The following is a 14,974-nucleotide window of genomic DNA, read 5'->3' on the forward strand; positions in this document are numbered from 1 at the left end:
AAAATTTCATGTGAATAGCCTCATTGGAAATATATTTACTGAAAAGAATGTTGACGCGTCCAATACTTATTTCCCCTATCTGTATTACATTTTCAGTAAAATTGATGAAAAAATGATCTGTACAAAATAACGGCATGCATTCATGACTGCTTTTCAATAAGTGTGTGCAAAGGCACTTCTTTCTCCTTTCATTTGGAAGGGACATTGAACAGAATTCTCACAATTGAGAACAAGAATAACATAACACTGTTCAAATGGGAACAAGGTAAATACAAAAAACAATTACTTTATTTAACTTCGGGTTTCAGGAAGCCTTTTCAGGTACAAGTTCCTCAAGTTTTATTTGAGCTGATGCCTGTTCTGCATCCTTTTATTTTTCATTTTGAGATTTGAATGAGGGCATACAGTATATACATAGTTTAAGAATGCAAGTGCTCGGACCCCATCTCCAGCATCTTGCCTCGAGGCCGATTCTTAGGAAGATCTGCACACGACCGAGACAAGACCGCTCTCAGACACGTTAAATGTTGAGTTGGTGAAGTGGAGAAGCTCCTCATCATCCATCATCTCACAGATGCGTTGCGAAAGCTTTCGAGTACGTCCAGTGCTGAGTGCCTAAATGGAGGGGATCAGATAGCACTCGAAGTGTCTGAATGCACAGAGCATTTAAACCTCTGGGTTTGAGGTGATGCTAATAGGAGCTGCTGGATACAGTTTCAGTTTACGCAGAGATCGCTTTGATAATCGGTCTGTTATAGCACTCCTCGAGCACTTAGATTAGATGTGATTATAAAGATGCTGTAAGAACTACGAGCGGTAAAGCCCTGTAGCGTGGAAGTCGGAGACACGGGTGATAGATGGTCCTATCAACAGAAACAGAATATTCGTGGTGTTGTTTTTAGAGAGAGTACATAAATCTGCATAAATCTGTGGCACCTTTAATTAGCTGCTGTGTTGTGGAGGAGATTTTATTTTCTCATTACATTGTGGTGAGTTTTTGACCAGGGCTTGTGAGTAAAATTTCTAAAGGTCCAGTTATGTAGATTTCCTTGTTTACAAAGACCTGGATAAGCAACTGACACGACTGAATGGTGACGTTTACTTTTTAATGTTTAACCATTAACGATTAGTTTATGGCTATAAATAAGATCTTTCAAAACAGTTATGTTTGGTTTTATAGTAATAGCACTTTCATGTTACCACTTTTGGCTGCTGCTATGGACTCTGAACAGGTGACACACCTCTAGTAGAATTTAACGTGGGGAGAATACTTTTGTTGGACGATATGTTGTCAAAGAAATAATTGCGATAAATGATAGTCATTTTAAGACCGTTTTTATGTCACCGATTTAATGATAATATAATGGCATAGTAATGCACGTAAATACTTTCAAAGAGCAATAAACTTTTAATTCTTAAGAATATTCAGACATTGTAATACAATGTTGGGAATTCTTTATGCATTAGTTATTCTTTGTCCATGTTTTAGTTTAGTGTTTTTAGTATTTCAGCCTAAATTGATTAACCCAGTTAATTAGCCAGTTAATTAACCCGCTAGTAAAGTGTTTCAGTTTACCGGTATTCATTCACTGTTCAGCTTCAGATCACCTGGCTTAAGCAGGTCAATCCCTGAGATTATTGAAAATGACTGGATTATTTGAGACACTAGAACTATGTTCTAGATTTTTCTTCTTCTTCAAAAAAAAAACATTGTTAGTGCATTGTCAATATCTTGCGTCATTTTTTTTTTTCAACAATATTTTAAAATTAAAATCCATGCTATTGATTGCTACACATCTTAAATTCGAATGCACAGTTTTTGCATTGGAATGTGCATTTTATTTATCTTAAATTCAATGACCGTTCGAATTTTAAGTTGACAGCCCTAGAGCAGACGAGAGGACAGAAGTAGCGGGAATGGCTAAGTCGATTAAAGTAATTCTCATGACAGGCCTAAACATACACTTGTCTGTTCATTTTGTTTTTGTTCTTGTCTGTTCTTTAATCAGACCAGAGCGGATAAATGAATAACCTACACAAGTGAACTCTTCGCCTTTCTGAGTGAATTTCTCCAGCTATTCTGTAGTCTCTGGTCCAATGAGCTGCATTTAGTTCAATAATTTACATAAATGCATGTGACTGGATGTAACATATGAAAATATTCTACAGCCGTGCTGGTTCAGATTTAAAATCATTGAAATATGTACTCAGTTTTTTTTAAATTTTTTTCCATGTCTGCTGAAATATATTGCTGGGTCTGCATTTGCACCGTGGCCCACCGGTTAGTGACCCCTGCTTTAGAAACTGTGTGCATGTGTGGGTTGGTGTTTTGTACAGACTAGAGAGCTATGAGGAAACGGGGACAGCAGTACAATCAACAGCAAAAATATTCTTGTGCTGTCAGCAGGAATGGGAAAAGGTTTCATGGTATTCCCATATCAAAGATATTAGTGTGATTTAACACAGAGGTGGTACAAGTACATCATTTCTGTACGCAAGTAAATAAATACTTGAGTAAGTTTAACTTCACTCAAGTCAACTAACATTAAATTTACTTCAAATTCATTTCACCAAGGAATGTGTGGGAAAATATTAGCTATGGCTAACTAACTACAGCTTTATTTGTAATATCTTAAATGCTGGCTAGCATGATGATAACGCTCATTATACAAACGGAACTAGCTGAATGCTAATAGCTCACTCTCTCTAGGTTGTGAATCAGTATATCATGTTCAGGCACTGGTAAGAACACTGACTCACTACACGTTGAAGCAGTGATGACTCAGTTTCCAGTGACACGATAACATACTCTCGTTGTAAAACGACTGGCATTTATCAACAACACGCAGGACCGGTATCTTTCTGACATTATTTGTATATGTTGTTTAAAGTACATTATGGAAAAATAGAGGAAATATAATAAAACTAGTGGATTTGTGGAAATCATTCAACACTTAAGTCATTAGACTCAAACCGTATATAGAACGTCAAATAAAATAAAAAATCGCTAACGTAAGTAATCATTTGAGAGCCACAATAACATGCTACTTTTTGTAGATGTACATTTTGTAGATGTCATTTAGCGTAAGGGGACATAGCGCATCGGTGCTCCCTGTTTTTTGCGGTGCATTGTGGGATTTTTTTAGGAAGCGAACATTTTTGCCATTGAGACAGCCCTTAAAATGGCCGACTCCCTGATCAGTGCCTTGACTACTGAATTAGGGAGCTAATTGAGACGTACCCAAACTGTGCATGTAGCGCTAGATGAATTGCAGTGATTGATAATAGGTCTCATTTTCGCTTTCATATCTGTTAAAGTTTAGGCTAGATTTGTTAGGAATTTCGATTCCAACTGATTTAAGCAGCCTGATGCTAAAAACTCAAAAGAAAAACATGTAATTGTACTTTGTTACTTCTTGGCCCTGGTAATTAATGGATTCTGAAGCAAACTGCTTCATGCATTGCTGACACATTATACTATGCAGACTGTAAAGTCAGTGTACTTCACTACTAAATGATTCACTAACTCTCTTTGAACAGTGATGGAGCTGTTTAAAGGAAAAAATCCACGCTGAAACCCTTAAATATGCTAATATTGAAATATTTGCAATGCGCTTAGCATGTTACTGGTAGACCTGTCAGTGGGTTGTCAGATGGCATTGTGGGTAATGTTGGAAATATCACACATTGATTATAAATATTGATGTATTGAAGTCATTTGGGTGGAATTTTCCTGTGAACAGGGACCGTACTCACAAATGAATAAACAGAAACATTTGTGGGAGTATAACTACATTCCCTTCTGAAAGTATTGGAACAGCAAGGCCAATTCAAATTTTATTTTTTTTTTCCACTATACATCGAAGATATTTGGGTTTGAGATCAAAAGGTAGTACAAAAGATCAGAATTTCAGCTTTCATTGCCTGATATTTACAGCTGTGAACTTAGAACATGCCACCTCCGTGTTGGACCACACAATTTCTAGGTAAGCAAAAGTATAGGAACAGATAGTGTTACAGTAAATTAAAGTAAATAACACTGAATATTTGGTTACATATCACTTGCTTGCAATAACTATTTATAAATTGTGCAATATTGCGAAACATTGTTTTACGTCATGGTACACTTGTGAGAACGAAGGTTGAGATGTAGGTTGAGTCATTTTTCGAGGGTGCAGGGTGGAGATGGTGATGGGGCAATTTTGAAGTGGATGGAATTATACATAATGTTGCTTTATCTGTGCACTGTTAAGCCCTGGTAGGACATTCAGTAGAACTTCCCAGGGTTAAACAGTCTCTCTTTTACAGAGGTTCAAGTTCAGGTCATGCCCCGCCCCTTTCCCCTCACGGCTTGGCTGCACTTGTTATGATTATTGTTTATTTGAGGCCAGACGTCTCGGTGGCTTCATAAGGCTGGCTTCTTGAAATGCAAGGCTGCATATCTTAATCCCCACGGTTTCCTCTCAGCGGCCACCCTTTTCTAAAAAAGTAGGGATTCCATTCTCTGCTCCTGGTGTGGAATTTATATACACGATCTCTTTTCTCTCATCTCCAGACTGTTATTTATAGCCCCGCTGTTTGGTCAGAAAGCGTTCTTTGTGCTGCGCTAGGCTCTTCTCGCTACTGCCGAGCTCATGAATGTGAACGAGGGCATTGTCCGTTCTTGCAGACTCTCCTGAAACACAACACTTTGTAAAATAAAGTGCAGACCATGCCTCGCACTCGGCGCTACCGGGCAAGAATTAAATGTTTAGGGAAGAAATATTATGAAGAGCTTTTTCAAGAGGATTGGAAGGAAGAGTATGTGTGTGGCAGGATCCGGGTCTCCTGAGGGATTTCGAGCAGGGCTTAGTCTGGGATTGAGTGGTGTTTAGGAGCCGTCGGTCAAAATGGCAGCAGCTGAACTACAATAGCGTGAGGTCGTGGTGTTCTAGACCAGATGGGATTTTCGACACTTCACCTTATTTTTATTTATTTTTTGCTTCAGGAGCAGCTAGTTCTGTAGTGAATGCTGGAATACCTTTGATGCCACGATTTGAGATGGTTAATGTATTGAGTGAAAGATAGCGGCAGTGTGTGAGTGCAGGCGCACACTGCAGTGCCCTTGGCATTTTCTCTTTAGAGAGCCTGCCTGCTTCCTTTCCCCCCCTGCAGAGTAGAGATTGTTTCAGCATATTTTTAGGTTGTTGAATAATGAATTACCTGAAGACAGTAGGGAAGCCAACACACGCACACACTCACACACACACACACACACACACACGCAGTATTCATTTTCCTAGCGGATGTTTGTGAATGACGGTTCGTCTGCATTTTGAGTTAATGATTTACCGACACATTTATGCCGCAATATCCGAAATCCTGAGCAGAAATAACTGCTATTTAGTATAAAACTTTTAATCATAGTTAGGTGCCATGACTGCAGCATGTTCAAAGGAAGCCATGGTTAATTTTAACGGCTGGTTAAATAATCACTCGTGTTAATGTTTCTGTTCTGCTGTGAGTAGCTCGAGCCACTTATGGGCAAAAAAAAAAAAAAAAAAAAAGTGTCTCGATAAACACGCTTTATGCGTAATGCGTCACTGGTAGGTTTTGAGCTAGACGGCACATGCAGTCATGACTCACTCAAACCATTCATTCATTTTATATATTGTTTATTTAGTAAGTGGGAATATCAGAATAGGATATTAACCATTTAAAATCCTTATGTTAATATTCATAATATTAAGCATTTTAGGGAGAAAAAAAACAATTGTTCCTTCTCAGTACGACTATGTGTTTGGGTCATATAAAATTCACACATGATTTACCAACATGGTTTTCTCCTCTTTTTCCTCTGTAGATTCAGATTCAGGCAATTCAAGTGCATGTGTGAGGTTGTATACAATGTTGTACAATGTCAATGGTCATCAGTGAAAGTGAATAAGGAGGATTAGTGGTGCTGTTGTACACAGTGGGTGCTGCACATTCGGCACTGTTCTTGACTCTAATTTCACTGAGAAATTACTCAAGAATTTAATGATTTCAGAGCGGTCCGACGTGTAGGTGTACAATGAGAGATGTACCCTTTGGACATGTAGTATTCATAATCAGTTTTCCTCTAGCCCTTTTATTATTGATCATGCAGATGCACTATATGGCCAAAGGTTTGTGGACACCTGACCATCACACCTATACGGTATGTGGGCCTTCATAACACTGTTGGGAGAAAGTCAGAAGCACACAATTGCCTAGAATGTCTTTTGTAATGCTGTACCATTTAAGGTTTCCCTTCACTGAAACTAAGGGGCCAAAACATGTTTGAGTAAGACAATGCCCCTGTGCACAAAGCGAGCTCCATAAAGACAAGGTTTGCCAAAGTTGAAGTGGAAGAATTGGAGTGGCCTTTGTGGACATCACTGCCCTTCAACCTACGATGGCAGCAACACATGTTCTCGGGCTGTTAAATGGCTCTGTGCAGTATTACTCAAATGTATTAGATTTATACGTTTACTACACCTGAACAAAGTCCTCACCTTAACCCCACTGAACACCTCTGGGATGATCTGGAACGCTGACTGTGCCGCAGGCCTCCTCATCTGACGTCAGTGCCTGCCCTCACTAATGCTCTTGTGGATGAATGGACTCAAATCCCCAAATCCATGCTCCAAAATCCTGTGTAAAGCCTTCCCAGAAAATTGGAGGTTATTATAACAGCAAAGCAGGACTAAATCTGTAATGGGATAAAATGTTTTTTAAAAAAACCCATATGGTCAGGTGTCCACACACTCTGGGCATATAGTGTATTTTGGTTACCCTTGCAACTGTTAGATGGTAAAAACAGAACATTAACTCAACGCAAGTCAAACTCAACTGCATGGCTTCCAGATCATAATGCAGTGGTTCTCAAAGTGGGGTCTGGTGGCCCCCAGGGGTCCATGAAGCTAGTCCAGTGGTGGGAAACATTTTGAAAACCACTGTTGTAATGTAGTAGTCAGGAAAGCACCCATATTCACAAGGCAAGTTAAGGCCTACTCCGACTCTTCAGTGTGTTCACATTCACAATGCAGTTTTACTATATAACATTTAACCTGTTTGTTCAGGCCTCATAGTGATGTAGACGCCTGTGTCTGACTATTGTGCAAAAATAGCTTTCGCAGAAAGAAAATAGTGAGGATATCAACAAAAGCCGCATGTCATCTTTTAAAGTAATGTTGCCTCGGGGATTGTGTACTCCTGACATAACATGACCAGGTATTTGCGATGTCACAAACCATATTTGTGTTTTGCCTTGTTCCAACAAGGCAACAATAAAATTCCAGTGATGCATAGGAACAACAATTCTATCATGGTTTCTTTAGTGGTTTACTGGTTAATACACTTGACATGCACCTCCAGGGTTGGCGGCTCGAATCCCGCCATTGTACGTAGTGTGTGAATGTGAGTGTGATTGTGCCCTGTGATGGTTTAGCACCCTGTCCAGGGTGTCCCCCACCTTGTGCCTCAAGATCCTGTGTAGGTTAAGCGGTGTGTGAAATGGATGGATGGATTGATCTATTTTGGTACATGTCTGCCCTTTCATTTAAGTGAGTAGATATTGGTGTGCAGTGCCTACATTTTGGGACAGTTAAGAGTTCGATTGAATTACTCAGAAAACAGGAACTAGCTAGTAAGAACCTTAATGGTGGACAAATGTCTCTCACAAACTGAAAGAGCGAGACAGAGAGAGAGGTATTTAAAGTAGAAGAAAGGGGTCATCATAGTTTTTAATACAGATTACATCAGTAGTTAAGTCTCCCTTTCATAACAGATTATTAAATCTCACTGGAAACCACTTGCATAAGCAAAGGATATAAATAGACCGATATATTAGGATAGTCTAATCAGCGTTTACTGAATCATGCAATAAAAGTAATGAAATTGAAGTTAATATATCGTGTACTGGATATGTAATGTAGACCTGTTGAGTCATCCTTGGTATTCTTCGCTTAAAAAATGTGTTTTAAATATGTTTCTGTCTCTCTGTAGGCTTTGGATGTGGATCGCAGTGTGCTGTACAAAATGAAGAAGTCAGTGAAGGCCATTTACACCTCAGGACTAGGTGAGTGATTGCTCTTCTTTTCCATTAACACCCTCCACCCCCCTCCCCCCCCTCCCCTGCTTCCAACTTACACTTCGGAGATGTGCAGAACCATATCTGTTGCCAGTGTATCACCTGGTTTCTTTGCACAGTACTGGTAATGCTGTTTTGTTCTTTGTGTGTGTGGGAATAGTTTAGTGTGATGCATTTAGTTTAGAGAGGAAGTGTGTAATGGGACTTTTTATTGTCATTCTAGCCATGTATACAGTAGAATGCAATAGCATTCTCGAAGGCTTTGGTGCAATCAGTTTTAGACAACAGTGGGGTACAAGATAATCACCAGACAACATGTAGTGCAAATTAGGAAAAAGTTACAGTGCTAATTAACAACAAACTAATAATCCCACTCTGTGCATGTAGACTTGGTACAATATGTAAACCAAATAAATATAGCACATTAGTAGTAACTATAGAGGATACAGTAAAAAGCAATGAGGTGACTGGAATGCTGTGTGTTGGGTAAAGACATATGACTAAATTGAATAGCATAGACGTAATCATTCATAATAAACATTTCCTGAGTGTTATGAGTAAAGTGTTATATTATTGAGCTTCATTTATCTATCTGCAGATACTCTCTCAAGAGTACTAATCTCCTCCCATAGACAGGGACTGACCAGTTGTGCGTGACTCCTCCAGTCGTAGATGATAACTTTAAAGCTTTCAGGCTTTTAAATATAGAGATAAAAATGATCCATATAATAATAGGGATACATTTCTAAGTTTACAAATTATATCCAGAGTTTATATATTTCTATAAAGCTGATTTTTTTTTTTAACGTCCATTGTTAAAATTGGATCGAATTGAAAGTATGTTGCTGCATTTTGTGTGTGTGTGTGGTGTATTTCTAAATTGGATAGTTATCCCACAAGTCCAGTGGTGGAGCTGGATCTGAGCCGCCTCTTCCTATAAGCCCAGACTTAACCCTATCTCAATCCTACATAACGCTGTACAACAAGAAACAACACATTTAACACGCGTCTCGAGTTGCATAAACCGCCTGGCCCTTTGGCTCGACTCTGCCCAGGTTCAAGGAGCTGGAACTGGATCAGGTCCGATTCTACCCCATGGACTTTTTGCTCTGCAGCAAGGAGGTACTTGCGTTAAAAAAAAAAAAAAAGGACTTAAGAAAGGAGATGTGAGATGCGGATAAAATGACATGCAGGAATACATTATCGGTTTAAACCTGTCAAAACCACAAATAACATAAACACAGACTTCTGCTCTACATCTTGCAACGTAAGCCTCTTTTTATATTATTAACAGACTGAATTTAGGATGACGTGTAGCTGAAGTACGGTATAAGATTGAATTACTGTAAAGTGGAAAATGATGACAGCCTAATCACTGCTCATTAAATTCTACTAGAAATATGTAATAAACGTAAGTGGTGTGTTCACACCATGTTACCTACATTGTTATCTACAGTTGAGGTCATAAGTTTACATACGCCTCGCAGAATCTGCAAAATGATCATTAATGAAAAAAAAAAGATCATCAAAGGATCATAAAAATTGCATTTCGTTGTTTATTTAGTTCTGCCCTGAATAAGATATTTCACATAACAGATGTTTACATCTAGTCCACAAGACTCAATAATAACTGAATTTACACGAATAAACCAGTTCAAAAGTTTACATACGCTCGATTCTTAATATAAAAAAAAACAAAAAAACAAAATGCAATTGTTATGATCACTCTTATTGTTTTTTTTTTATGTTTTAAAAAGGTACTATGAAATTTATAAGGTAAATCTTCTCCGCTCGTCACTGAGAACTCTTATGCTGGTCTTGAAAGCTTGTCGGATGTAGCAACAGAAAACACTCTGAACTACCGTTTAACCCTCTTACCCCTTAGTTCCCACAGTATTAAGTCCCACAACACTATATTCCCCATAGAAACAGCACGCCAACCCTGAGTTCCCAGGCCAAAATTGGCCCCAAAATCAACATTTTAATTTGAACATTTTTAGGCCTTGAAGCAACTTATAATAATGTATTATTGTGTGTAATCTCACTTTGAAAATGAAGCAGTTCAGTGTTTTTACTAAACTTAGAGCACAATTCTTAACTAGAGAAATTATGAAAAATGCTCGCTAAAATCCTTATACTCATTTAGAAGTACCATACGAGAATCAGCGTGGTCAATGCCTTTGAATAAATGCATTTTAGCGCCAAATCAAATGAATCATGAGAGTATGCGTCACTATCCGTTTCGGTTTCAACACCGCCTGAACTTTCACTGCTGTCACTATCTAGAATCCTTGCTCCCGCCTGTGTAACTGTGCATGTTTTCTTTTTTTTCCCCACTGTTTTAGATGTACCCGTGTTCACTGTAGGTGTAACTTTAGCTGGAACACGATTAGCTTTTCACTTTGGCATTTTTAGTTCACTTGTACTATTACACCATAAGTTTATCAACAGCATTCACGCTTGGATCATCTTCATCGTAATGATGTAATGACGTCATGATGTCGTCAACCTTCCGGGTCAAAAAATAATAATAAAATAAGTAAGGAATCATAGCAGAGTAATGCCGGTATACCAGCCTTACGGGGATAACGTTTACACTGTAAAGCCGCTATATCGTCCTTACGGGAATAGGTCAAAGACGGGCAAGCCGGTTTTTCAGCCTTACGAGGTTAGTGGGTTAAGTGAATTTGGGAGATGGTGGGAAAAGAAAACTGACGTGTAGCCATCAACCTTGAAGAGGAATATTCTAAAGAGGTCACAGCACGGTGATGTAATCCAAAGAGCACCAGCCAAACACATGATTTAATCAGAATCAGAAAGGTTTTTATCGGCCAAGCTGGATTTCACTTAGAAAGAATTTGACTCGGCAGTCGCTCCATTAATACGGACTAAATAGAAACAAAGCAGAAGATTAGACAGAACGGGGAAAGGTTGAAAAAGTCGGCCTTAACGGCTTTCTTCTTGGATCTACTGTCATAAAGGTTGGTGAGGGAGGACAACTAACAGGTGATCTGTTCAGATTGCGTGTCAAGTAGATTTAAAAAAAACAAAAACAAAACACAACAAACAAAAAAACAGTTGCATCTGCTCTTTATCAATGCACCAAGTGTAAACATTTTCCTTTGTGTTTTTCCATCACACATGCCTTTCTCTAGTATTTCAGTTTAGGATTTAGTATTTGAAAATTCTAAATGTGCCATGAAACAGGTGGATGGTAACCCTACAGTAGACTCCAGCTGATGATGGGAAAAGGAAATGAATTGGCTTCGACAGATAATGGATTAAGTCGTAGCCTGACACATGCCTTGTGGAGCCTCTAAACTGCTCTAGATTAGATAACACACACATGCTGATTGGATGCGTTAAGAGCCGAGTTGGGGAGAAGCCGAGTAGTCGTCCCTCACGGTGGTTCTCTGCTTTACACACACATTCAAACCGTGCAAACTTCTAGCGCTGACAAAGCTTTTAATTATATTTGAGTACTCGAGCCTGAATTTAGCTACATCATGCCCACTGTGAGATTACTGAGCTCTGTCCTGTGGCGTGGCTTGCCAATCCTGATAACTGCCGCGTGTATGTGTGTCCTAGCTTGTGCTGCTAGCTCTGATGGTTCCTTTTATTTGAAATGTATTGGAGAACACACACACACACACACACACACACACACACACACACACACACACACACACACACACACACACACACACACACACACACACACACACACACACACACACACACAGAGAGCCGGAGCCTCATACTGTAGAGCTGGGCTTTTTCAGGAACACTACATGCACTGTTCAGGCACCACAGTTGTGTTCCATAGAAAAGGACAGCTGTGCCAAGACACACCCTCGGTTGGTGTGTGTGTGTGTGTGTGTTTGTGAGAAACCCCTTATTTACGCCGCAAATGGGGTTTCCAGATCTGCTGTCATGTCATTAGTCTCAGAGTCCTCTGTGCAGTCTCTAGAGGATCACAAAAAGCTCATTTGATTAGGCAAATGCACAGACCACGGGCTGATACTAAAATTAATTCCTGGCCAAGGCACTGAGCCCACACCTCCATTTGAATTTTACTGATCTAATTATGCATCATAGCCTTTGCAGCTTTAAGCTTGGCATCATTAATATTCTGTAGAATCAACTATTATAAAATATTAGGACACAAAGAAATGATTTATTTTTAATTTGATATTAAAGCTTCTAATCACTGTGCTTAAAAGCCTTTTTGGCATTAGTCCAGCTATCTGGATTGTGCAGGATGACCGCTTTTATGAACTAGCTTCCTGTACGTAATGATGAAAAGGGAAGTAAGATCAATTAAAAGAATTCATCACTGTTAGAAGCATGATGATGTTTGTGTTTTTTGTGCATTGCCATTTCTATGTGTAAGAGAGGCTTCACTGTAAGTTCACTGTAATTGTAAATGTTGGAGGTGGGGGGAGGGGGAGTGTGCGGCGGCTTAGTGGTTAGCTCGTCTGCCACGCACCTCGAGGGTTGGGGGTTTGAATTCTGCCTCTACCCTGTGTGTGTAGAGTTTGCACGTTCTCAACGTGCCTCTGGGGATTCCTCCAGGAACTCCGGTTTCCTCCCCTGGTCCAAATACGTGGTGTTGGCTGATTTGCCATTTCCAAATTGTCCATAGTATGTGAATTACTGACTGTGTGCGATTGTGCTCTGCGATGGATTTGCACTTCGTCCAGGTTGTCCTCCACCTTGTGCCCCGTGTTCCCTGGGATTGGATAAGCGGTATGGAAAATGGATGGATGGATGGATGTACACGTTTGGTTATTAGTGCTGGCTGTATGGGTGTGATTGGGCCGAACAGTTCGCAGTACATTTTGTTCATTGAGAGGCCGAGGCTCCACAAAGCTACCCGAACGACCATTTAAGACTGATCTTCGGTAGCCTTACACCATCCTTCATTGCTCCCATACAAAATCTCCAACCCTCTTTAATGCTAGTCCAAGATGCTTTAGATGGACTCGGACCTGTTTTGTTCTGCCAAGGAGATGCACGCAACAAGCTTCGATTCTGCGTACGTGAAAGTGTTTTCTGAAGTACGTAGGCTGCATTGGCGCAAATTCAAATGCAAGTTTGCATAAAAACCGCTGGAAAGTCCAGACTACTCTCCACAGGTAATGTTAAACCACTATTGCACCAACCGAACGAAAACAGAGCGGTGACCTGTGAATTAGCTTTGACAGATAATGAGTTGTTGTAGTCCACACTTACATTCTTGAGCCAGTGCACTCCATTAGATAACGCAGAGGCTTTTATGAGTTATTAGCTTCTTTGTTTTATGCTGATTTATGAGCCTCTTGGTGTCCATATGCTGTAGTTTACTATTGGCCTTAGATAACTCAGCGTAATTATTTATGACCCTGTACACAATCCTCAGCCTTCTCGAGGCCTGGTCTCATTATTAGATTACTGAAAGATATAAAGACTGATGACGTTGGCATTTCGTATAGTGGAGGGGGTTTAAACGGGAACATGTGGGTTTGGTACACAGATATATGATGGACAGAATTGAAATGACTCAACTGTGAAGCCAGCTTGCAATTTGAGGAAAGGATGGGATAATGGTGCGGTCACCTTGTAATACACAGAAGTGGGTCGTTTTATAAAGGAGGACGAGGTCCCTATGGTTTATTGCTTCTTATATTTGTAGCTTGTCCAACAGTCACAACTGTAACTTAATGCAGAATGACATGTAGAGAGATTGTGTTCTGAGATTATTTCAGGTTTCGCACTAACAGCAGCACAACGACACAACAAAGATTTAAAAAATAGAAAAAGAAAAAACCGCACAAAAAGAACTAACCGCAGAAGGTTGTGTAAGGCATTCTCGTTTTAAAACTACCCTCAACCTTAATATCTGGTTTCTTCAAGTGTTTCTGATTTCGCATTAGCATTAGAAATAAATTTCATGGCACAAAATAGTAGTCAGGGCAGCGTATAATAGGGCAGATGCAGTCCGTATGCATATGTATGAGAGTATTAAGGACCGTGCCAATTCTGCATCTAAACACTTCTGTCTTTCATGGCTGTTTGTCACATAATGTGAGTCCATCCATATTTTGCATGAATTTTGAATTGAATTTCTAAAAATGTCGGCAAAAGAAAACGGAAAACGTTATGTGTTTCTATTAACTGCTGTTACGCCGTTGTTATGAGCCCTACGGTTGAGGGCGTAAGTTTACATATGTCGTACACAACTCTTACAAAAGGTGCAAACATTCACTGATGCGCAAGAAGGCAACACGATACATTAAGAGCCACGGGGTGTAAACTTTTGAACAAGAGGATCAGTGTAAATTGTTAATTTGTCATCTGGGAAACAAGGAAATATCTTGTGTAGCTTCTGAAGCTACACAAGATACTAAATGCTAAATGCTAAACACTAAATGCTGAAAAAAGATCTTTAAAGAAGAAAATAATTTGCATGGATCATCCTGGTCAAAAGTTTACACCCCCTGTCTCTTAATGTATCCTGTTGCCTTCTTGAGCATCAGTGAATGTTTGCACTTTTTGTAATAGTTGTGTTCGAGTCCCTCAGTCGTCCTCAGTGTGAAAAGATGGATCTCTACATCATGTAGCCGCTGTTGGAAAGGGGTCAAATAAGCAGAAGATGCTGGAAAAGTAAAGAAGGTGCAGGACCTGGAGGATTTTAACTGCTCAGGACAAACAAGGGACTCATGAACAACTATCACAAAACATAAACACAGTCGTTGTTCATCCAGGTAACGACACGCAGAGCGTATGTAAACTTTTGAACTGGTTCATTTGTGTAAATTCAGTTATTATTATTGAGTCTTGTGGACTAGATGTAAACATCTGTTATGTGAAATATCTTATTCAGAACAGAACTAAATAAAT

At 39.5% G+C, this 14,974-nt stretch overlaps 1 protein-coding gene across 5 annotated transcripts in view; it reads left to right on the forward strand.

The window, feature by feature from the left end:
* Positions 1 to 14,974, forward strand: part of asap2a (ArfGAP with SH3 domain, ankyrin repeat and PH domain 2a) — an 89,240-nt gene that overhangs the window by 25,162 nt on the left and 49,104 nt on the right. For 4 of the 5 annotated variants that reach the window (XM_017476887.3, XM_017476886.3, XM_053682570.1 and 1 more), the window contains exon 2: positions 8,008 to 8,080. In XM_017476887.3, the coding sequence (XP_017332376.1) occupies positions 8,008 to 8,080 (73 nt within the window). Of the gene's footprint in view, positions 1 to 1,189; positions 1,233 to 8,007; positions 8,081 to 14,974 lie in introns of those variants that run through there. The other variant, XM_053682572.1, reaches the window with a different exon arrangement.

This window comes from Ictalurus punctatus, chromosome 9 (assembly GCF_001660625.3).
Source record: "Ictalurus punctatus breed USDA103 chromosome 9, Coco_2.0, whole genome shotgun sequence".
Lineage (NCBI taxonomy): Eukaryota > Metazoa > Chordata > Actinopteri > Siluriformes > Ictaluridae > Ictalurus > Ictalurus punctatus.